Raw genomic sequence first — 25,840 nt, 5'->3', positions numbered from 1 at the left:
GCAGCTCCGGCGGAGATGAGCTGGTGTGCGGCTCATCCCTCGGATGAGCGGCTGCCTTGGGCGCTGCCCGAGCATCTCCAGTCTAATGCCCGTATATAAGGAAACTAAACCATTGCGGCTATACTCAGATCACAACGGTGGTTTCTTTTTCATAAAAAGCTAACCTGCAAGGCTAACCGATGCCCCAGCCTGCGGTGTACGGACAAAGTCACCTCGGACCAGCTACTCCTGCTGTGGTGTCAAAAACCACCAGAGGTTTGTACTTCCCTGCTTCTCCTCAGTCTTTGCTGTGGTCCTGTGCCTGATTTCCCACGTCCCAGTGTAATTTGGAGTCTGCCACGTAGCTAGAGAAGTGCCAGTGCCATAGGCTGTGGTGAGACTTGAATGAAATGTCCCTTCTGTCAAGGCGGGCTGACGTGAGCCAGAGGAAGGGGCTTGCACCATCGCTGCCCAGGCAGGGCTCATTTAGAGGGTAACCAGAGGTTTGTACAGCTATGATGCTTTTGATTTCAAAACGCTGAAGTCAGTCACATCACACTTGAAACAAGAAGGACATGAGACAGAGCTATAATGTGCAGAAGAAATGCCTAACCCCCATACTGGGGAGAAGGCGAAGACAGGAGCAGTAGCAGCTTAAGCACCGCGATCCAGAGCAATCACAATTTGAGAGCTACACCTAACGCCGTACGAAGTCCGTACGGCAGCATCCCAGGGAATGTTTGGCCCCGCTGAGTGCAGAGACCCTCTTTTTCTCAGGGTGCCGGACCCCGACGGGCGGCAGCGACGGCCGGGCAGGCCCCGAGCAGCATCCCCGGCGCTGCCTGGGGACGTCGGCGTCTGCAGCGCCGCAGAGCCCTCCGAACCGAGGACGCCGCGACCAGCTCACAGCTGTCCGTGGAAAGAAAGGGCTTCGGAGCTATAAATTAATAAACACAATATTTGCACTGGATTAGGGTGAACTTCTCAACTCTATTCACATGTAAATCCTCACAAGACTTCTGCCTCCCTACCGTTTGCTCCATTTTATTTGTAGAGAATAATAGCTTTCATATGACAGAAAGTGAGAGAGATGAGCTAATAAAATTACCAAGAAATGCCATCCAGTGAGCACATTGACCCAAACGGTTATTTATTAACCATGCTAGTAGACCTAAAAATAGTTTTGATTGCATGCAATACCATCTATGCCAGCAATTAGTACAATAAATATAACTACTCAAACTAATAACAGCACACTCACCTAAATAACAGCCGATAGCAGGCTAATCCCCTGTGTTTGAAAGCATCTCGTGAAACCTCTTCTTTTATTTCGCCCGGCCAAGAATCTGTGCATTGTGAGAGAGCAATGTCAAGAGCAGAAACAGATGCAATCGTTTAGAACTTATTAAATGTAATACCCATGAAATAGCCCCCTTCAAGGGATCTCAGCTGGCTTTTTCTGCTCAGCCATAAGAATATTGAAACAAAATGTCCATGTCCTCCTCCCTACTTACTTGTGGTTCTCATTTCTGAGAAGAATCCGAGATAACATTTGTATCTTCACTCCAAGGCAGGTGAATATTAAGGACAGAGAATATAATTCTACACCACTTCAATAAATCACAATACATCATGAATTCTGCAATAATGCTAGAAAAAGATTTGCACAGGAAATATAATTTATACATCACATTTCCACGCTCATTTCTTTATAACTTTTCTCTAATACCTTTGGGTGCAGATGGGTCTAACAGAACCATCCGGTTCATGCAGGTGTCATTGATGCTGCGGGGGGAATCACCCCATCTCCCTAATCCACAAATTGCTCAAGCTTTGCTGAGATCTCGAAGGACCCATTTAGGCTTGGCATGAAGGGGTAAAGATTAGGTTGCAGCTGGAGTCTTTAAAAACATGAACTGGTCTCTTTTTGTACCGCTTGTTTAATCCCGAACAAGCTACACATGCAAGCCGAAGAAGAGAAAGAGGTTTTGGTCCGGATCTGGCAGGAACTGAGCGGTTCAGCTCCATCGGCTTCCCAGCCGTCCCTGTTTCCCTCAGGTGGGGATCTGGGTGGGCTGCGAGCATCAGGACTCATCCCACCACTTTCTACCAGTTTAAGATGAACCCCCATGAACCTTACACTTCAGCAAAAGGACAAAAACACACCGGGGCGGTTGAGGAGCGGAGATTTAAACCGCCCGTTAGAGACAGACACAGGCTGGAGCCGCTTCGTCCCACTCGCCCACGACTCCCGGTCCTGATGGACCTTCCCCCCGTTCCCTGCCCCACGCAGGAGCAGCCGCTCTCTGCCCACGGATGCCAAGCACATCACAACAGCGTTGCTCAGCCGACAGACGAGCCGGATGGTGAAACACTGAGCTTCCACCACCACCACAGGCTCTGCGTACAAGGTGTCCCCGTCCCCCCATTCATTCAGAGAAGAAAAGCAGCATTCCCCAGGGGACAACTCTCCAGCGGCAAACCTGCAAGTGATCGGAGACCTCGGATAATTCAGCCAAGCTCCCACCGGGCTGAGAACACAGCCCACGCGGACGCCCTGGCCCACGAGGCAGGGCTAGCTCAGGCGATGCTGGTTTATACAGCTCCCCAGGAGGGCTCTCAGCTGGAGCTCCCACAGTATTTCATTTTCAGGGCTATTATTTGAAAATACCCCTGCTGTGTTTCAAGACAGGCAGGAGAGCCTCAGTCCCCTGGCACAAAGGCTGGAGTTAAGATCTACCTCCCTTCAAGCAAGCACTATTGGCAGTAGGCTGAATTTAAGCATCTCCTAAAATTTGAAGGCTTGAATGAGTCTGGCAGGAGAAGGTCCACAGGAGATGAACAACATGGATTGACGCTACCTCCGGATCCCGTTTGCTTTCTTACTCGTCCCGGGGAGCGGGCGGCTCAGATCATGCTGCATCTTGCTTGGACACACTGGTTTCTCATACAGAGACCCCTTTAAATGGGGCTCAACTCTCTACCAAACCAAACATGCTCCGAACTTGCAGCAGTGGCTGAAGTCAAAAGCAAAACAAATTTTACCCGTTCCGTTTTTGAACAGGCTCTTTGATTACCGAGAAGAGAGAGAATTGCTGCTGCTATAGAAACAGCAGCCACCAACCTGGAGACCATGCTTTGCTGCAGGCAGACCTGGAGATTGCTCAAATCGAGATGTGCCATGGTCCACATCCAACCACCATACCAGCCTAGAGGTAGTTTGTAAGGCCACGAAAATATCTAAAAATACAAGCCCATGCTCTGTTTCTAAACTTCTCAAGGCAGATACTTTTCTCCCACCAGGTATCGGCAGGGAAGAGACGTTAAATACAATATTGCCCAAGCCCGGGTACAGCTTGCTCTGTATTTCCTTGGAAAACAAAATCCATTGGAAATTTGGTGCTACTTACCCCACCACTGCCTAGTGTGGGTGTGGGAAAGGGAGCCAGTACCTCTGCACCAAACCTGTGGGTTATAACGTTACAAGAGAACATTAGAGCTCAAACAGCAAATACCTGAATCCTCCTCCACTCCCATGGCCTTTAACTGTCCTCCATCATCTCTGCAGATGCCCATGGCAATAGTGTAAACCAGGGAATACTGAGAATAAAAGATCTCTTAGATACCAAAGCGCTGATTACTATTCTATAGACATATTTAAAAGACTTTGGTAAAGAGAGATTGTTTTGGCAAGCACTGTTTAAATTAAAAAAAAAAACCCCAACCAAAACAAAACAGCTGAGCAACCAAGTGAAAAAAATTCCTGTATTTCCTTAGGAAAAATCCACTCATGTTGTAAATTGCAATAATTAAAAAAGCAAACAAATAAAATGCTGTATTTATGCAGTGATTTGAAGAAGAAAAGCTGTTTAAAAAACAAACATTAATGTGTTTGCCAAGAAACATGCATACATCCTAGATTAATTCTTTACGATGAGGAATTGAATTTATTGTGCATAATTAACAAATAAGTGAAAAGTTCTGATATTTCAATGTTTAATTACAAAGAGGTAACAAATGTAGGTTTTTTTTTTTTTTTTACCATACTTAAATTTTCACACCAGCTATTTAAAAGAAGTGATTAAAACACCGCAGAAACCTGACTTGAAGATTATTCCTCTAAACTTCTGCTTACTGTCAATCAGCCCTGCCAAAGGAAGGAGACTGCGGGGCAGCAGTCGGAGCTCACTGCCGCAGCCGACGCTGTCCGAAGCCGGCCAGCCCAGGGAGAGGACGGCGATTTCCCGTGGACGAGGAGACGGCGGGCTAGAGAAACCAGCTCACGTGAGGAGGAATTCGGCATTCACCTGGATGATGCTTAGGTGAGAACATCAGCAGCCTTCAGACGCGCGGTACAGGTAGCAGCCTGGCCGAACGTCGCCTCTGCAGGGGGTGGACTAGCAATCGGCAGCGTATTTAGCTCCGCCTAAGAACAGATTATGCCATAACCTGCTGAACCGCACCAGCAAACGCTTCACGAGTAACACAAAATCATTCCAATGACAAATCAGAAACATCCCGAGTTAAATTCGGGGCTCCGAATCACTCCTGCTTCATCACTTCATCACTGCTGCTTCGGGCTGCGCTGACCTGCTGGAGAGGGGCCACGCAGACGGAACGGGCTGTATTCAATTAAGAAAACTCCTGCTAATATCAGAAAGAATTAAAACATTTATTGGGCATAAATATATTACATATACACTACAGATACAGTTAAGTCTTACATACATAGTGTAGTATTTGCAAAATCTATACATTAAAATTGATATGGCAGTTTTAATACAATGCATATGAAATAGTCTAAAATTTACAATACAAGAAAACTTATGATTTTTTCTTTTTTAAGTTGAAAAGCTTGGAATGTATGTTCCCATAGTGAGGTAAAAACATTTTATTTTTTTCAATTTAAAGAACTGTGCAAGGATAAGGTTCATACACATTCAGTTAGGGCACTTTTCAATCGTGACACTGAATACCGAGCTACTGTAGGCAACAAACAGGATTAGAAAACACCTCGAGTTCCTAAAGAAAAAGGCAGAACAATATAAAAACATCTCTCTCCTTCCTTAAGGGCTTTAAATATTTAGTGTTTCATTCTACCTTTTTTGTTGTTGGTGGCGATAATTTCTTTGAGAGCAGAGAGCCCTGGGGTTGGATTCAATGCCTGATATTGCTGGACCAAAGGGCACAGAGATGTACGGGAAAAGACATGGCATCGGCAAAGGGTGGGTCAGCGGTCCTGGAAATCAAACCAGGAATGGTTTAACGTCCCTGATGCTTTATTTTCTTGTTAATGTATGAATGACAATCAAATCGCTATGGCAGAATACATCAACTAAAAGAACGTCAAATTAACTGATTGAGGGTCTGTCCCGACTCCTACAGCATACCTTCTCTGACAACCTCAGGGTTGGACGGGGCGTTCTCGTTAGCGTGATTATAACGGACACCAAACAAATTAGCAATGACAGAAACGCTTCAAGTGTAACCGACTGCTTTTCTCTGCACTTCTGCTCGCTGCTTTTAGTATCATTGTCTTTCAAGCTTTCAAAGTTGATCAAATCATCTAAAGCAAGGTTGCTGTTGGTTTTTTTTTTTTAGTTAAAGCAGGTTTTTTTAAAATGGTGTCAAGCTTGGATTTCATAGCAGCACTGCTGAAACAATATTCCAAAAATAAAAAAAGGGAATCTATTCAAATTTCTGGGTTTCCAAACTAGCGGTCTTTTCGTTGTTTTAAAAAATACACTCTTTTCCCCTCCACTGAAGACGGCTGTATATGCTTTGCTCACAAAATACAGATGCAAGGTCACAAAGTTTCATATCACAAATAAATTTAAATAAGATGTAAATAAATTTGACAAGCCATGACTTTGGCGAAACCAAAAAAATATATATATTTAGCTCAATGCCATTAGTTTGCAAGGCTACATTAAACTAATTATAGTCAATAACAAAATACAGAACATTTCTAATATTTGCTACATCTAGAGAGGCACACAGAATAATTCATTGATCTTAGCACTTTCTTTCCAGAGATGATTATGTTTTTGGATACATGTAAACGTTTGAATCACTGATAATGTTTTTTTGGCATTTAATGTACTAGATGCTCCCATCTTCAAAAACAAAAGAAAATGTAAGAAGATTAATAATACTAGGAATGCTGGCAGGTAAAAAGTTGACCTAAAGTACAACAGTATAAAACAGACAAAATATAACATGCTACGGGGAGGGTGGGGAGGGGGATTAGTACATAAGTACACTTTTTATTTTTTATTTTTTTACAATAAATAAAAGATTGCACTGTAATTGGTATTTAAAGTACTGTATGCAGTATATAGTATAAATAAACCTAAAACAAAAATAATGTTGTTTTTTCCCCATTACTTTGGTTAAGGGAATATTATGCTAGTACAGGACACTGAATCTTAGACGATGGAGACAGAGCACAAAATAGCTAAGACAAAAGCAAAACCAAGTAGCAAAAATATACAAAAACAAGAGGCAGGGGAATACACTGTGTCTGTTGCACCCTTTTGGAATCTATTTGCACCTCCAGCTCATTCACGTCCCTGAGGTACTCGCACAATGTTGACTTAATATAAATAATCCAATGACTGAAGAGTTAAAATTCTAGTATCTTGATGGATTAAAACGTGTATCTTGGAAGGGGCAGGCAGGAGGAGGGGGGCCATGCCCATCAGAGCAGGACTCTCGCCTGAATTTTGCCATGTACCAAGTTAATTCAATTAGCCCTGTGGCAAGAATAGCACAGACACCCATTTAAGGTATTTAAAATAAACACATCTCATTTCTGATACCTCCAAAAAAGTTCCATAAAATGGATACCCCTCCAAAAAATAATAATAATAATAATTAAAAAAAAAAAAAAATCAAGTGACAGTAAAGTTTGCTTACATCGCGTGTAAATCTCACCTAATTCAGTAGAGGCAGTAAGCTGTCACCAGCTCTAATCATATAAATCAGGCTGAACATAATAGAATAATATCTAGTATTAGATTAGGAATAGTTATATACAGTGACAAACAGACAAGTTAAAGCAGCTTTTAAATAGCTGAACATGGGAATAACTAACTATTGCACAATGCCCTCTTACTTAAAATTACTGCTAGGAATCAAAATGGTAAAAAAAAAAATCTATAATGCTTCATAATTTATATGTAGTTTGGTTATTTGATTTCTTATACAGGCAGTTTATAGTGTTGTAACTGTAAAAATAACAGAAAATTAAACAGGTTTTTTGACTGCAGGATATTGTTCCGATTTAAATGCACTAAACAGTTAAAATAACAACTTACGTTTTATCTTGAAAAAACTGGGGCAAATGTAGTGAATAATTCATAGGCAACATTGCTAATACTGTTCAAGGAAAACCTGGTACTGTTGACTAACACTGTATTCTAGTCTTACCACTATACACACTTGTGACTAATGTTTAGAAGGAAAAAGAAGAGATTAAAAAGTGACTCATAATTAACATTTCCTAAATAGTAAGATAAAATAAGAGACTGTAAGAACTTCAGTGAAAAAACCAAAACAACGTTGAAAAGGCAAATTGGTGACAATTTTGAAACTGTGAAGGAAAAAAAAAAAAAATCTTGCTTTTGGTATCTGGTTTGCTTGTTTCTCCAGTTTGACCACTTCCTAGTTTTGAATTTCAAAAAGGTGCATCAAAACACTGATTTATCTTTCTTCAAGCTAGAACTGTAAAAACAAGAGAAGTATATAAAATGTATGGTAGAACAAAAGGATTTCAAGAAAAGGAATATCTGAATAAATGTGTGGATTATAATGCGTAGCATTAGTTAAATTTGTATCTCAAACTTCCATTGGATTCTCTACTTCATAAAGAAGTATTGTAATATACAGGCGAATATAATTGACAAACTTGCGAAGCCAAGAACAATGAGGGCTGCAAACTGTTCATCAGTAGGAATCATGTTCTTTATCTTAGGATCATCTATGCTTCCCATTTCTCCTGCGAGCATGATCTCATTTCGCTGAAGCATGAAGGCAACGGATGGGCTGAAAGGTCCACTAAGTTCCTGTGAGGTATCCAAGCACCGGCGGCAGACGCAGACACGAAACCGATAGTCTGTGTTGACTTGAAGGCCTGAGATGTGGAATGTGGTCTCTTCTCCCTTGTACACCTTCAAAACAAAACAACAAGCACGGTCAAATACAAAGAGCAAGACGACCGCCGCCTCCTTTCAAACATCAAACAATTTAGAACCACAATAACGTTAGGTTTTGCAAGGATTGGACCAGAAAGTTAGGTCAAGACTGAGTCTTGTAAGGAAACATTGCTGCAGCCCTCAAGGGAAGAACTCACTAGGTCAATGCAGGTTCTGCAAAGAGAGGCATGTGGAGGGCTACGTAAGAGATGCCCAGCCATGAGAGGTCTCAATACAGAGTGTTCACCAGAGTCAATGGACACAAGGACGGACAAGACTTCAGACAATATATCAACCATAAGACGTACTCATCTTTTGTGGGTGTGATAAATACTGCAAACATATTTCTGCACTCTTAAAATGTGTCTATATGCCCAAAACATATCTAAGACATAAGCACCATGTTTGGCCCCAAAAGGAAGAAAACCTGCAAACTAAGGTTATTGGCAGACATTCACTGTGTAATCATAAAATTGGTTACAAATATTATTTTAATGTTCCTTCCTCACATTTCTCTCAAGAGTCAGCAATTTTGCCAGAAATTACGCTTTCAGAATTGTGGAAACAATAAAATATTATTAAGGTATAAAAAAGCTCCTCTTGGTTGCGTTGTATTTGGTTCTTGAGCAATCCAAGCCCATCAAATCAAGTGTAGGTACCGTATGACTCAGAGAGCATGAGTCACAATACGAGAAAGAAGAGAGATAACTGAATATCTAAGAGACAGTTTTGCGACTTAAATGGAAAAAGACCACTGGAAACATTTACGAACTCTGAAAACAATTTATATAACGGAGGGTTGTTGAAACTGCTATTTTATGAAATGAAAAACATGTCACAAAGTGCCTGTGTCTGCTGGGAAGAAAAAAAAAAAATCCTGAACTTCAGATACTTCTTCCTTTGCTCATTTAGCTGGTTTCCTTCTCCTCGCTGCGGGAGCGGAAGGCTGAGAGCATCGCTGCCCTCCCAGAGGTAAGAACCCAACTTAGAAAAGGCTAACAAGAGGGAAATTAAACCTGAGCCGACAGAGGACTTCCTGTGCGTTACTCTCGAGTAAGAAACAGGAGGAAAAAGAAGAGACGTGCTCAGCTAAATACCACTTAAGAGTCCAGCTTTCCTGCCCATGCTTGCCCCTGAGACTCATCCCTCAGTTAAAAAGCCAGTTGTTGATTTCTTGAGAAGAAATCTGGGATTGGAAAAGATTCCCGAGAAGAAATCCGAGAAGAAATCCGAGAAGAAATCCGAGAAGAAATCTGGAATTTCTTCTCAGAAATCTGAGAAGATCTGGGACAAAAGATTAAGGTTTTTCTTTCATTCATTCCCTCCTCTCCTTTTAAACTTTCAGTTTTTCCAAATATAGTTTTGAATGATGGTGACTGAGTTTCCAGACTAAGTAGCAGTCCTCTAACTGGCTCAAGTTTCTTGGCCCCAAGGCATAAATCAAGAAGCAATGTTTAAACAAAATTATTTTACCTTCCTCAAGTATGCTCAGCATTCACAGGAAGTTCACTCTAGCTCAAGTGACAGGAACACAACAAATTCATACCGTAAATCTCTGCGATTAACCACAGCTATGCACTGTTGCCTTTCTCGTTGTCTCTGCTTGTCTTCCCAACGCCAACGAGAAGCGAGTCATTAAGTTACAGTGATACAGTAATTGCAGGGAAAACAGAACTGCAAGTGCTATAGCGGTCCGTAGAAATACCGTGAAGGCTGAAACGTCGGTTTGCAAAGCGTACCTCATACCAAGAATGTCTCTGCCACTCTGTTTTCCCACGGCAATTCCACTTCTAACACCCACCTGTTGTGGGCAACTGTCCTCTACCTACTCCACCATTAGTGCTGCATCTTGTAGGTGGTTACGACTGCAGTTTACTCCCAAATATAAATGACCACGCCAAGAAAAGTTGCATGCATCTGGCACGTAAATGTAGGTTCAGCAAGTAGTTAAAAAAGGATGTGTTCTTCCACAGGACCAGAGTCAGGATTCTTCTACTTGGAGGACTTACCTAACTCCCATTTCTTTACACTCTGAGACATGGTAACTCCAAGCATCTATCCTTACAAAACAACTGTAGGCAAGGTATGTTTCCTGGTGCTGTTGTAATTATTAATTTCATTTCAAAATATACAATCAGAAGAGCTTACATGCCTTTGCCATAAATGAACCTTTGCAACCAATATGACCGCTTCTAAACAAAATAAAAATCCAAATAATGACATTTAATGAAAATTTTACAATCTAATCTTCATAAATTACATTTAACAGATACTAGGGGTGGGATATATACAACCTGTCTTTGCGTTGAAAAAACCTGCCCCGTTAATTGGGTTTTTTACTTGTTTTGTTCTGTCAGTGTGGTGAATGCCAGTGTAACTGGAGGCTAAGTTTGGCTAAATCAAAGACCTGTATCTTCATTACAGTCTAATAAATATAGATGACCAAGTTCACTCAAGCCAGCAGTCAACAGCACTTCTCAGAAAAAGGCCAGGCACAGTCAAGTGAGAGAAGACTGCATTGTTAAAGTTTGAAACACAGTCGAAAGTACACTGAATACATGAATTAATATTCACTAATGATAAAGGCAAAACGTTTCCTGCACTAGAGCTAGGAAGGTGGTACAAATTGTCCTGCTTTCAGTGGTTTGATGAGTATTTAGCACCAGTGGATCTACATCCTTTCTCAGTAACAGGTAAAAAATTATTGTGCTTAATTATCATTCACTTCTGGCAGTAGCCTCTGTATCCTCCACAACCGGCTGCAGCGAGCACCTTGGAGACACTGCTGGCTCCAGCTCAGTTTTGTCTGCGGTCGTATCTGTAGGACCAGGCTAAGCCCACGCAGGATGCCCTCAGCACAAAGATGTATGCTTGGTTGTGAACAGTTACACTCTGTGAATGGACTTCACGTACACAACAGAGAGGAAAAAAAAAAATTAATTTGACAATTATATATAAGGTCTTTAGATCTGCTAAAGAAATATTAAACCAAATACGACTGTATAAAGCAGCATACTTCTTTTATATGTAGCACATTATGCTTTGGTGACCAACAAGTCAAGTAAAGTGGCTATGCAATTTATCACTTTCAGTTCCTAAAAAAGCTTTTCTGTTTAGGTACCTGAGAATATAATAAAAACTTGATGAGCTTTTTGCCTGGCTCCCTCAATGAAAATATCATCACAAGTAATAAACTGCTGCTCTTATAGCATTTGATCCTATTGATCAAGCCAGACAGCTCAGCGAATTCCTGTAGGCAAGTATTTCTCAATTTCACTGATGTCATTAAATAATTTCAAACCCCCTCCATCTTTTTCAAATAATAAAAATGACAGCCACAATTGCCCTGTAAGCAACCCATTGGAAAGTGTAAGATAACCTTACCTGGTTGTTGCACTCCACTGCAATGACCAGTGTATTTAGTAATTAATAAAAGCCTATTTTGTATGATGATAAGAAGATCAAGAATCAGAGGCAGGTTTCAATCTATTTAGAAAGCATGCCCACTTGAAAGGTTTAATTTCTTCTCAGTCATCTGACAGATTTCTCTTTAAGAAACTGGCTGGGCTTATTATTTTATCCAGACTCAAAATCAGGTTCCCTCACTCCACTGCTGAGATGCTCATAAACCCTTAAGAGCTGTGTGGAGAGCCTTGCCTCCTAAACAAAGCAAATTAGAGCCTCTCAGATCACCTTCCGTGAGGTGGGCTGCCCGGAAAAGCTTTAACAAAAGGAAATTATTTGCTCCGTCTTATGACACAAAATTGGCATCAGGAGGCAGAGAAAATACTCAATGCAAGTAGTACTAATAATAAATGCCAATGCATACTGTACAATTACGTTGTATTTTGGCACGCAACCAGTACAAGTGCCTTTGCCTTGCTGTTTAAAATAGAGAAGGAAAAAGAATTATTTGCCGATTTACACAAATTAACAGTGCACTGAATGTGTTTCAGAGATCGTGTGCCTACAGAGTCTGAACCAAAGAAAAAACAATAATAAAAATTAGAGCTTGGTAAGACCAACCGGGTTCTCCCAGGTGTCCACCTCCTGGTGCAGACTCCAGCAGGCTTGCCACTGCGTTGCTGGGGGATTGAAGAGATGGGGTAGTAGCTGATGAAACACCATTGCCTCCAAATTCTTGGAAATTTCAAAAGGTAGAACATTTTGCCTCACTGGCAAACAACTTAAGGATAAAGAAGCTTTAAAACGCAGCTCTCTTTTCCCACGGACAGCTCTTATGAAGAGCTGGCTCCTCGGTGATTCGATCCCCAGAGCTGCTCAACTGAGAAACTAAAACTTAGGCTGCCGAGTGTTACGACTGTTATCCCAAGCTTCAGCTCCTGCGCTGCACAACTCGGCCCGCTCCCTGAGCTCCAGACTAAAGCTATGCAAAGCTGGCGACAATTTTAACACACTTGAAAGCTAAGTTCTAACTGAGTAAGCTTTGCTAGATGAAACTGCAAGAAACAGAAAAACAGACCTGGGCCACCGATTCCTGCAATTGGCCGTGATTTACATCCCGATTTGTACACAAGGAAAAACTGATTTCCTAAAAAGAACTGTAATGCCATAATGCCATTGCTTTTTCAAGTATCCGAATAGATAAAGCGTACCAATACAGAAAAAGGAACACATTGCTTAAGAAACAGGAAAAGGCACATTTAATATTTAACACGCTTTTTAGGGAGCTAAATTATCTGTTTGGCTCCTGCAAATCCAATTCTTCAGACAATTCTCAGCAGAGAAAAACTTACAATGTGTTCTCCCAGAGGAGGGCAGGGATGGCTACAGCCCCAGTCTGAAAAAAAGGGCTTTTGAATACTTTGATACCACCTCTGCTAGGTCAAATGGTGGAGGAGCAGTGGCTTTTGGGAGGCGGAGACAGCTCAGGTGTGATGATCTAGACAGAAACTATAGCTTTACCAAGAAGCCCATCAGTGGCTGACGTTGCAGCAGAGGAAGGAAATGCTAAAGTGATTTAGCTTATAAGTTAGTGAAGATGATTATTTTCTATAACTTGAATTTGTTTCTACGACATAAGCGAGGTGCAAGTACAGACTGGTGGGCTGCTCCTAGGTGTTCTTACATCTCTCGAGAGCTTCATCTCTAGGATGGCATACACAGCAAGAGATTAATATGGAGCTCAAACTTTGAGAGTTAACAGATGGCAATAAGACTGCGTTTTCTCCTATTAATGTTTTATTTCATAATGAGTTTTCTATATTTCTCACTTTAGATACAAAACACACTAGACAGGTGTTACAATGCCCTACTTGATACTGGTCCACAGGCAGACCCAGAAAAATCAGTGCCGTGTACTAAAGAGCTACGCTGTGTGAATAAGGGAAGTGAAACACGGCCACTTATTTCAGCGTGCACCCGACTCTGTGCCACCAGAATAAACCAAAGCAGACTACTTCATGCTTAGTCAGCACAAAGTGCCCAGGTGGATTTTTCTCTTCTATTAATGAAATTAATATGGGAGAACATCGCATTCTGCACCTTCTGAAGGGCTTCCTAGCAAAGAGCTGGATCAAGATCTGTAACATAAAATTTTCCCAGAAGTAGGAATCGAGTGTCACATCTGTGCCATCTGAGTAAGGATTTGTGTGAGCTTTCTTATCAAGTCCACTGAGACTCCGTGCTTGACACCGTGCCACTCTGTGTGCTCAACTGTTCCCCATATAGTCATGGGATATAGTTGCCTTTTGAAAAGTCTAACACAACCATCGTTAAAAAGTTCTAAGTCAGTTTTCATGATGATAGGAGCTTCCTTTTCCAAGCTTTTATTTGAATGAAAAGACTAAAATCTACTATGTAAAGCATACAACGTTCTTGTCAATAAGACATGACACGGTATGAATGCTAAGTCAGTATCACAAAAGGCATACTGACATCTTCCCAATATGTTTGTCGGAATAACGATATCTTTGTGAAATTTCCTAGGGGAGAAACATATCAAACATTCTCCCATTCCCAACAAAAAACCAAAAAGATTGACATGCATCATCATCTTGATTTCTGCCGTGCATAGTCACTTCTACAGACAGTAATGCTTAGTAAATGCTTTACACTTTAATTGGTTTGTTCTGCTCCAGGAGATACCTGCACATGAACTTAGACTCATAAGCTTTTACTCATTTAAACACTGAAAGCAAGAATTAGAGCTTTAAGATAAAATGAGGAAACTGGTTTTGGTCACCGATCAGCTGCATTCATCTGAAGTAAATCAACTGGGAGCAGACAGGGAGATGTGGCTCCATGGACTTGTAACACGTCTTCCCAGTTAAAACTGGTCAAGGCCTTGCCTTAAATAGTTGCCTTTAAATTGCTGCAAATGAAGTGATATATTGACAGGATTACAGACTTGTAACAGAGAAACAGCTTTATATGTTCGTCAGTTGAAAAGTTTCAATTTTAAGGTAATTTTAAAAGTGGATTTTTATTCTATGAAACTCTTCTCATCTGCATTTGGGCTGGTGTAAAACATGTCGCAGAACAGAGACAACCGTGTCCTGGAGGGTGAGTGAAGGTGAAAGCATCTGAGGATGAGCAACCTACACGTGATATGATGTCCTGCATAGCCCATAAATAGCTTGAAATAGCTATTTGTTGCATTTATTTCCATGCCAGTGGGACATAAAAAATTATTTCATGCAGCTATTTTCCTCCTTCTTATCCAGCAATACTGTCCCTGGTTCTTGCAAAATGCACTGGCGACTGCTATAGAAACTCCAGTCACTTAAGACACTGTTCTTTCTCATGGGTGTAATTTAATAGCCTGAAAATCTACAATATTTTTCATTTGTGCAACCCTTCAAGGCAATTTGCAAAACTTCTCTAACATAATATGCCCCCTGAGATACATATGCAAAATATGTATGTCACTTGCAGATTTAAAAGAAAATTTAGGACTTGCACTTAAAATGTAATTAACATACCACTAAAATTACTTTTCATCTAAAGAGTAGCAAGTGATCACACACATGCCACAGCAAAGGTAAAGTGAAATGCATTAGCCAGAAAATCACTGAAAGACGTTTATCTGTTTTATCTCCTATTCACATAACAGGAGCTAAGAGCACGCGCGCACAGCTACTGCAGCTCCGCTGATGGACAGTAAGTCAGTGACGTGCCCCAGTGCTGAGCAGACACCCACCTTTGTGATGAAGAGAAATAATTTTGATGGGTGAAACTGATTTCTGAGACTGTGAAAGAGTGGAACTCTCCCTGTTTTCCACAGCTGGTTATCAGCCAGCCCAACTACAGAAGTCACAGTGGCAGCTTTGAGCATCCCAGCTGGGAGCTTCTTCTAGTGAGTCACTTGTGAGAACTCAAGCAAAACACCCCTCAGCAGAGTCATGCTTCATGAGAAATGAAGACCTTCAATGTAAGACCCTGAAGGTACTTTTTATTTCCTTTTTGCTGAGTTTTTTCATATCACAATTCCTTGACTGCGAAGATTAAGCCATCACCTACTTTAAAGGAACATGAAGCCATGCCCAATTCTCCCCAAGGACATCCAGAACTTTTTAAGCACCAGAGCTATGCTTACTGAAGGTGTACATGGAGGTTTACATCAAGGCTACTTTGTAAATCAGGCAACAGCAAAATGGGTCCACTTACCCACTTGCCACTGAGATTATGAGGCCAACACAGTACACGGAGGTTTTATTACATGTAACAGCACCAAAAATGTTTCCCGACAAAACCAGTTAGGTTTCTGAATCTTTAGCACCCACATGAATTGTCTTGCGTTTATTTATGTTATTTTTGATGATTCATTAATTCGCAGCAACACTCAAAAATAGACTGAAGAGGAGCAAAGACAGTTGCAAAGTACTACCTTATTCACATTTTTAAGACTTTAATTTAAGGTTTAACATATCTCATTCCCTAATTTGGACTTATTTGGAATCCGTATGACAATGAAAGAAAGGTCAGGGAGAAGACAAGGCACAGATGAAGTGGACTGTACATCACACAGTCAGAGGTGTGGTAGATGAAATAAAAGGTCTAGCTGTGAATGAGTTGCTCTCTTTCAGGTGCTCTGGGGAAATGTCCACTTGTGATCTCTCATCATGATAGACAAGAAAAGAAAGATCAGCTGTATTTCATTCACTTTGTTTCCACGGTGCAAGAACAGACACAGTTTCTGTGGGACAGCTGATATACAGCAGTTACACATCCATGCATCGAAACCTTAGACAGGAATGGGACGGCTGAACAAACCAATTAAAAGTTGTGTACTTGACTGAAATCCTTGATGGAGGGTCTTGGAATTGGCTTAGTGAATGGGGAAGATAATCTACCTACTTCATCTTCTCATCTTCAGACAACGGTTAGCACCAGCCAGTTCGGAAGCAAGCATGGGTGGACAGAACTGCAACTTTTCAAAGGTTAGTTCAGTTAGAAATAGTGATTAACTATGGACAGAGCGCAAATCACTCCAGTAAGATAATGATGTTCTATATACTCCCTCTGGGGAGAAAACAACCTATTACAGCCCTTAATTTTGATTCAACCTTTACCAAAGTTCATGACGCATCACCATAGGGTGTAATTCAATACAGCAGAAAGAAGCAGCACAGCGAATGTTCAAAAACATTTCCATTATATCATCAATTTAGCAATTAAACGAGACAATTTTCCTACCTGCTTGTATTCAGATTCTCTTCCAACCAGTACCTGCAGAACATAACTAACAGGATCTCCCTTCATGGGTGGGACCATTTCCCAGGTAATTTCACAAGCGTTTCCTCCCAGCTGTGTCACTCGAGGGGCTACAATAAAATTAAATGCGTTAACATTTAATACAAAGACTGCATTGAAGTCTTATTGATTTTACGTGCACTGTAATATATATGAGAACATTTTAAAAAGAGAACTTTGGGACATCACAGGGGTTAGTAGCACATAATCTGTACTGTATTTATGTGGCTAAAAATCAAATTGCTATCACCACTGGATGAAAGTAGTAAAAATGCGGCCGGAATTTTAAGTCACTCAAAAGTCACATTTATTTCAGGACAGCCTTGTCTGATTAAGCAGTTCAGGATTCTTGTGGTATTAAACAATAACAAGCACTGCTCACAGAAAATTGGGTGAAATTTAGAGATGATTAACAAGCTCCTAAGAAGTTTACTGCAGGACCCAGGTCACTTCTGCAGAAGGACAACGAGCTGTTAGAGCATGTCTCATCTGTCAGCTGTGTGAGCCGCTGGAAAGGGGGAGTGGATGTCATAGAAAACTTTGAACTTTTAAAATTCAATTGCAATACTGTGCACTTATCTTTTCAAAGCAGAAGCCAACACGCAAATTACGCTGGCATTAATAAAAGCAGTAATTTCGTGAAGTTCTGAGCAAACACCTGTGCCAGTGGAGACACCTGCATATTCCTCCCATGCTACACATCATTGAAAGAGAGGAGTAATATCAAACATTTCATTCCAGAAAAATAGAAGAAAGAATGTGAGAAGGGAAGCGAAATAATCTTCTGCATTAGAGATTAAGTCCAGCCTGGGAAGCAAAAGTACAAGCATAATTTTAAAGACTTGGAGTAATAACTAATTCTGAGCCTGACGTCCAGATGATCAGACCTACTATTTCTAGCCAGGCTTAGACTAGTGCTTTCACTAGAACTCTAAGAAATTCAATTTGTCAGCTGTTACAATGCTGCCGTCCTTGGGAAAGGACCTCTCACCAGCTGAAAGCCGAAAGACACCGTACGATGCCTGACGGCAAGCTTGCAGGCGGGCCGAGCAGAGCACTAACAGCGGCAGCGTGTCTGTGTGTACAGCTAAGCATCTGCCACTGGAAGGCATCAAAACAGCTGTGACCGCATCCAGGGTCCACCAACCTCTTTATCGGGCAGAGCAAGCCAGCACGTGACCAAGAAATGAACCTGGGAGAAACAAAGTGCTAAACACTTTACCGAGTGGTTAACATGTGCACGTGCAAGGACATGAGCTTGTTAAAGGCAATATAGATTCCCAACCCTACGAAAACAGACAACAGGAGAGTCTATCAAAGAAACAAATGCTGCTGCTGCTGCATACATTACACGAATTTTAGACTAATTCGTTACCACCCAAGAGGAACACATGAATCATACACGGACCCAAATGTAATCAATATCCATTTGCTTCTCTCTGCACATCTGCCTGTGTTGAGAGACTGATAATAGATGCCTTCATCTCAGCTGACAACAACATTCGCAATTATTTTCCCTCCTCTTTCCATCCCTCACCCTGATGCACGCAGATTTTCGTCTGACACTTACAAAACACTGCCATTAACAATAATGCTATTTTAGGGTTGGCATCACTAAGTGAGTAATTAGGATACTTTATAGGAGAATAAGCACGTGCTTCTGATAAACTTAATACAGTTTTTCATGTATCACCTACATTCCTTTGTATTGCTCTGAACACAGAAGGGAATCAACACCATCATTTTGCCTCAACAGATCTCTTTTCCCTATGGCATTACCTCCCCACAGCAGTGTTCACTAATGCAGTTCTTGTTGTGCCCTTTTCTCTGTGAGAGCCCGTATTTTGTAATGTACCTGTGGTCCCAGCCCACACACGACCTGGTATCTGCACCGTATTTTAACTGCTTGATATTCAGTCTAGAGCATGAGTCATATTTAACAGGAACTAAATAGGCAGGCAGGGAGTTCAAAACAAAAACCTAGGTGAGATCTGAATTTAATAAAATGGATTTCTATCCAACAAAATGAAAATGTGACTACAGTGCATGCAGGCATCCCTGTGCTAGCTTTATCCACTTAGTGCAGCTAAGAGAAGCCACGGCAACACGGACTCGGCATTCGCAAGCGACGCGCCCGTGCCCAGGCACTCTGACAACCGGCAGATGATGCCAACGCTGTGAAGCACACCCTCCCTGCTACCGTCACCTACGCCAGCCTGGTTCATCTAGCACGAGCTCTCTTCGCTTTGCTGGGTAGCGTATCTTACAACCGAACCAGGATAATTCACTGTTGGGTAAGTATATTTACCCTTGAACTTCACACCAAACACATACAGGTATACAGCACTGAAGCAAACGCCAAAACCCAGGGGATATCCAGATGCGGGTAGAAACGAAGGTGGGATTCTCGCATACGCAGATTTTAGCACAGTGAAGCCAATCTCCCGATGTTCTCTCTGCACTCGAGACTGTTGTTCTTCCTGGGGGTGATTCAGAGCAGCTAACCTAGGGACCAGGGAAGTTACACCCCAGCAGTGTGCTCCTCTCTCTAAATCTCTGATCACGAATGGTGTGAAAATCACCAAAGCCAGATTTTAAATACAGCCGAGCAAATGAAACCTCTCTGACACCCTAACAGTTGCGGTTTCTCACAGTGAATGGCACTGCTTGACAAAGGAGTTTTAAGCACACAGGAAAAAAAGGTGCATGTGATTTCAGCTCAGTTTATCTGACAGCCCATATAGCGAATCCACTGCCTTTGTAATAGTTCTCCTTGGAAGGAAGGAGCAAAATTACTTGGGCCAAAATTTACACACAATAAAAGATGCTTCATTATAAAACTTCATTTACTTAGGCCTTTTGTACTCCTAGGGGAACACATGCTAAGTGATATAGAGAATCTAACGCTTTATGTATGTGAAATATCATTATTATTTTATAAATTAAAGGAAAAATAAACTCTGAAGTGCTACGCTGAACATCACCTACACACCTTAAAATAACATGCAACTTTACTAACGCTTAAGTTGGTACGTACACATATATACTAAAGCTGTTACACCTCTTTCTGAAGTGCTGCAGTATCAAGAGCAATCCCTTGGTAAGCTTTGTTAGCAGCAGCATTTTAACAGTTTCTGTATAACAACAGTGGTTGGTATAATATTTATATTGTCTATATGTATTTTTTGGTGATAATTTAGCTTCCCACTGTAATGTAACTTCACAATTCACAGAAATATACAAGCAGCACAAACTGATTTTTCACGTGTTATTGCATAGTTACGTTAACCCTTACAAACTCACTGCATACTTACCAATTACTTAAATAATTACGTGTTACTTATGCACATGTAAAAAAATCTATTGCATACCTTTGATTGCAGGTGGGACTGACTTAGTTGTGCAGAAGGTACATATTTCTGAGAAAGGTCCCTCCCCAGCGTCATTGACCGCCTGTATTCTGAACGAGTAACAAGTGGATTCTGTCAGCCTCTGTATCTTGTACGTATGACTTGGTCCCCTATAAATCGGAATAAACCTGAAAACAATGGAAATGAGAACATGTAATTACACTGGAGTGGCACTGACATTTCTGGCTGTTACCCATACCAGCACAAGGTATCCATATTGTGAAAATTGGCACAACATGCTTTGCAGAGCTGTTAAAGGCAAGTACAAAAACGGCATGTTATTAACACACTAACAATGATTAGTAGGTTAGGGAAAGCAGAAGTTCATTGTCTCCTTTGCAACTAATACTTACCTTCCAAAACGATTACATAAATTAGAAAAAACATCTGTCAACGCATTTCCTACTACCTAGTAATCAGAACAGATTCAACCTGTGTTCTGCTACAATACACTGCGTGCACTACTGGTTTAAAAGTATGTTTAAAACGAGATTAATACTTTGAATCTTTTATTGCTTGATTTGGACTTTATTCGCACATTAAGACCCAAAGACCACATCTTACACTCATCCGTGCCATCTTAAGCCAGAGTAACTCTATTTAAATCAGAACATATGGGTTGTGTAATTTGTGTGTAATGTATTACACACTTCTCAGTTTTGAAGAGTTTACAGACTGCAGACAGCCAAACGGCAGAGACAGAAACAGATTCCGAGAGAATACATGGTGGTCTATGAGTGAGAAGGCATGATTATAGCGAGGGGGATGTGGGGAACGGAAAAGGATGCCAGCTTAGGGGCTCTGGGGGACATCCGTGCTGACAGCTCTGCTCACGTGCAGGCCGAGAAGAAGAAAAAGACACGGCACTAAGGAAACGACTTCCAAAATACTTCCACTGACAAGAACAAATGTCAGCACACACAAACTTGTCCAACAATGTAACGCAGAACAAAATCAATGTCACTTAATCTAAAAAAAAAAAAAAAAAAAAAAAAAAAAAAGTAGTACAGGTTGCTAGAGAGACTCTAACTTCTGTTTTCAATTGTTCTGCTCAGATAAATGCTTTTCAGTAATAGTCATATGTTAGCCAGCAATTTCTAACCGAGATCCTGACCCGCCGGGTGCTGAGCAGAACGGGGGTGAAGGTAAATAAAGAGGAAGCACCCAGCATCTTGCATCGCTTCGCCTCCACTGGGGAGCAGGTCTTACTTGCAATAGTCCTGAATCTGGAGAACATACAATTCACCGCGTAGGATCACATAGGTTTTTTGGTGATTTAGTACGCTTCTTCAAATATCTTAACCATTTCAGCGGATTTGAAATCACCAGGAAGCCAACAAAGAGATTTGTTTTTGACCTCCCTGTCTAGGTGCTAGCTTTACCCCGGATAAGAAGCCCTTTGGCTTTGCACGAGATACACCGTATAACCAATTTGAGCATTTCAAAGAAACTGGGTCTGTCATTAGCTCTCAGGGACAGAAATCAATTCATATTACATTATGATTGAAATCCACGGAAGTACAAACAGAGAGATCAAGAACCATCTGTAATAAAAAGAAATGTTCAGGTAATTTAAATTGCTGGAAATGTACTCTGAGGACTAATGTGACTTACTACCCCACTGAGTTTTAGTGAGCCCCTCACCTTGACTGGAAATCAAAGATCTATACCCACAAGTTTTTAAGAGATTTTAGAGCCAATTTCCAAAGAATAATTTTTTTCTTTCAACCTTACGTCTACACAGTTTTAAGGACTGCCTGCTATCCCACATTTTTGAGGCTCACATAAGCAGCTATGGCACGTTTCAAAAGACTGCCACAGACCTGTTCTCATGAAATAAAATTTCTTGGGATTCACTGCACGATGAACAAAGCACACATATTTAGGACGGCAATAAGACTGAAAAGACAAGACTACTCTGTCTCTCCCTCTCCACTTCTTGTAGCTCAATCAGGCAGCTGGCTCAGAAACCACTGCAGTACTCATAGATAAGTGCCGAGACTTGTCTCTGACCCTGATCCAAGGGCAACAGATAGCAAAAAAGATGCAATGCAGTATTTTAGACTAATGCCCTCTTTGTAATCATCCGTGGAGCTAGGTAAGCAAGGGAGGATAATATGCCTTAGCAGTTACCACACAAGCACACCCATACCCCAGTCTGGGCTTGTGGTACACTTGCTAGACATATTTATATGGGGAATACCAATGACTTAGTCCTGAAGTTACACTTTCACCTTTTGAATGTGATTAAGGTTTCATAACACTGAAAAAGTGATCTGGCAAAACACTTGACCTCCTCCTGTCATTTGGGAATTGGACTACTCCTCCTATCCGGTTACCATCTCTACCCCTTTTAACTTCTTTATCTCTATATCAAAAAACATCTGTAATGAAAGCACAAACCATTATGGAAAAGCTCGCATCCATGTTCAATACACAAGACTAACGGAAGCACGCTTACACTTCTGAGATTCAACCACCTTTGAAGGAAGAGGGCTTCCAATTTTGAAGAAGAAAGGCTGATTACTAAGTCAATCAAATTCAATTGCTGTTAGGCTTTACTATGACAACAATGCTTTGTAATTGTGTTTGAAAATGCAGATCATGATGTAAGAAACATAAATGAAGATGAAACATTTTAACTTTGAAATACTTAGTATTTTCCTCATGTCTAAAGTAGGTACTACTTTATACTCCTCCAGAATTATTTCTGTTATTTTTAAAAATAGTGTAGTTATTTGATGTAGATCGCTATAGACTTGGAGACTTATCCTACAATCTTTTTTCAGTCTCCCAGGTTTTCTGCTGAAGGACCGCAATGAACTTAAGAACCTTCGCCTTCTTGGCAAGCCTGACATTGTTCACTGTGCTTTATCCAGGCCCTGTTCCACACATTTTCTTAAGAACAAGCCAATTCTGAGCTTGTTTGCAAGGACTTAGTCTCCTATGCATTTAAAAGTTGACTTAATTTGCATATAGAAGAGCTCCCACGTTCTCTATCTCCCCGTCACGTTCTTCCAGCCTCTACTCAGTTCCCCATCTGAACACGGACAACGCGTTTTCCTTCTCAGATGCTGTGGGATGCCATAAGCATGGTCACTAACAAAGCACAGCCATGAAAAATCTTTCTGGCTTTTCAGGGCGATAGCTGAAGTACACTGGGATGGTGGATTTTTTGACACATTCCACTTCACTTACCTAACAGAGCTTTACGTCATTCATAAACTGAACGTGAGGAGACACAAGTCCCAGTCTCAACAGGGCAGCAACAAAACTTGCACATCAGGCCACGGGAGCTGGGAGGCTCGTGAAGGAGCCAGGCGCATGGCTCCAGAGAGCCTCCTCCACCCCTCCTCCCCACGCAGCTAGGCTGGGGCGGAGGGATGGGCACACGGTTCAACATGACCAAAATACTGCAGCTTGACCAACTGCCACTTCTTGTCCCTTCAATCAAAATGGAAACGCTTTTAGCTGCAACGTTGAAAAAGTTAGTTTAAACTGTAGTGAAATCGCGCCCAAATACTAATATGCTAATGTTTGCGGTGAAGTGTGGAAACGTGGCATTTACACCCGCCCCAACCTCCCTGAGCTGGCTGTTCCCATCCCCATGCTGCTCCTCAGTACCAATATTTATAGGGCTAAAAGATGAACTGGGTTTGAGAACTGATAGAGGTTAGAGATGTCTGTGAATTATATTGGATTAGTCTTCTATTGGATTAGTTCCTTAGCTGGTCCAGTGTTACATTAAGACAGTTGTATTGGTAAAACTGTGGGGACAGTATGGGGACACAAGGGGTTTAAACAAGCCAAAAGTGCTCCTCTTCCTATACAGGAACACACTGACAGAAATATGTGCATTACTTTGGGTTCTTATTTCTTCATCACTCTCCCCTTCCAAGACAGACAAAACCAAAACACAAAACATGCTCAATCGTGTCTCAGACAAGATGTGTTCGTTCTCCTACCTCTACCTGCTCAGGCCATCTGTGTGAATCCCTGAAGTGTGCTAATAAGCACCAAGACATTTTCAATTCTAAGAGGTTTGCCCAGTTGAATTGAAAAGGCAGTAGGCTGTATACCTTAAACTGGTACCCTGTCTTTGAAAAAAAGACTACCTCTGCAGGTTTAACGGCACTCTCAATACAGTTGCAATTTTTTTTTTTAAAAGTTTGCACCATCCACAAGTAAATCTGTATTATTCAAATTTAACATGCTGCAGTGTTGCCTCTCCTCTCCAGTAAAGTAACAGCAGAAATTGAAAAGAAAGCCCCTTTCTCCAGGGAAGGAGACGCTCCCCGGAGGGCACTTCCCCCTCATCTCACTCCAGCGATCCCAGTTCTCCCCTTGCCAGCCATTCTCATGTCGGTCACGGATTATTCATTTACTTACACGCAGTGGAGGAGAGAGAACACGATGTCCTAAAATGATTGTTTGGGAGACACCACTGCTGTTAGTTTTTCATCAATACCTTTTTATTCTCAGTGAAGATCTTCTTGGAAATGTTTTACATGTTGCAGCTATTCTGTTGCCTTCACTTTAGTCACTTCCAGTCGAGCAGAGGAATATGAATGTACTCGCTCTACCTCCGCTCATTAGTTCTCAGCACATTTTAATCAGCAGGTTCCCTTTCAAACTCTTGGGTTTTGTTTATATTTTAGTAACCTATTTGTCCTTACAACAATTTAATTTGAAAGAAAATCTACCATACAGCACTAAATAAGACAGCAATCTTGAGCCAAGTACAGAGGCTAAAATAGCCATCCAAATGATTCTGTTACTGCCTCCCAGAAAAATATGGTGATCTGCCACAATTTTGGCTGGAGAGAAATTATTAATATAGCACTGGTCTGACCTGGTGACCTGAGGCTTCATTTCAGCATACAAGGGCAACTGCATAATTAGAAACTAAAGTACATGAATTTCATAAATCAACAGCTCTTAATATTCTTATCGCAACATCCCTGTTATCTGCACAATTTATAGCCCCCACTTACTTTTTTAGACCGTTTCTCTGTTTTGTTTAAAGAACATTATCAAACACTCACTGATTTACGTGATTTTCTTTCCCCACCAGCAGCTCCCTGCACTACAAGGTAGCACCCAGGATAGCAAAGCTTCAATACCAAAACATCTAATTCATCCCCCGAGATGGAGAACTTCCATTTTTGAAAGGGAAGTTTGTTTGTTTTTTCTCTTCAGCAGAAAAAAAGCAAAAGAGGGGCTCCTCTGCTGGGCACAGCTTCTCCGGAGTTACTGCACCTGCACTTCATTTCACAAACTCGGCTCCGATCCCTGGAGACCACAGTGCTCCAGTACGTCCCTATCTCCAACGATGCCAGCAAGGCCAGCGCTCCCTTCATCATGCTCTGCATGTTGGAATCTGCCTGCATCCCAATCACCCCCGCGCCTGGCCAGAGCAGATCGGAAGGTTTAACACCTCTTGGGTTGATGTTGAAGCTTGCTCCTGCTGATGCAAGAAAAAGTGTCATTAATCTCTGCTAAACCTAGATGCTGGAAGTAGAATGGAATTAAGTCATTAAA

At 41.4% G+C, this 25,840-nt stretch overlaps 1 protein-coding gene across 8 annotated transcripts in view; it reads right to left on the bottom strand.

Annotated features, from left to right (window-relative positions):
- Positions 1-4,868: 4,868 nt before the first annotated feature.
- Positions 4,869-25,840, bottom strand: part of FNDC3B (fibronectin type III domain containing 3B) — a 215,611-nt gene continuing 194,639 nt past the window's right edge. For all 8 annotated transcript variants that reach the window (XM_075506878.1, XM_075506879.1, XM_075506880.1 and 5 more), the window contains 3 exons: positions 20,261-20,427; positions 16,833-16,960; positions 4,869-8,150 (listed from right to left, as the gene is read on the bottom strand). In XM_075506878.1, coding sequence (XP_075362993.1) covers positions 7,839-8,150; positions 16,833-16,960; positions 20,261-20,427 — 607 coding nt within the window. In that variant the 3' untranslated portion in view covers positions 4,869-7,838. The remainder of the gene's footprint in view (positions 8,151-16,832; positions 16,961-20,260; positions 20,428-25,840) is intronic.

This window comes from Mycteria americana, chromosome 7 (assembly GCF_035582795.1).
Source record: "Mycteria americana isolate JAX WOST 10 ecotype Jacksonville Zoo and Gardens chromosome 7, USCA_MyAme_1.0, whole genome shotgun sequence".
Taxonomy (NCBI): domain Eukaryota; kingdom Metazoa; phylum Chordata; class Aves; order Ciconiiformes; family Ciconiidae; genus Mycteria; species Mycteria americana.
The sequence above is the reverse complement of the archived record's forward strand: the minus strand, read 5'-3'. Positions and strand labels throughout refer to the sequence as shown.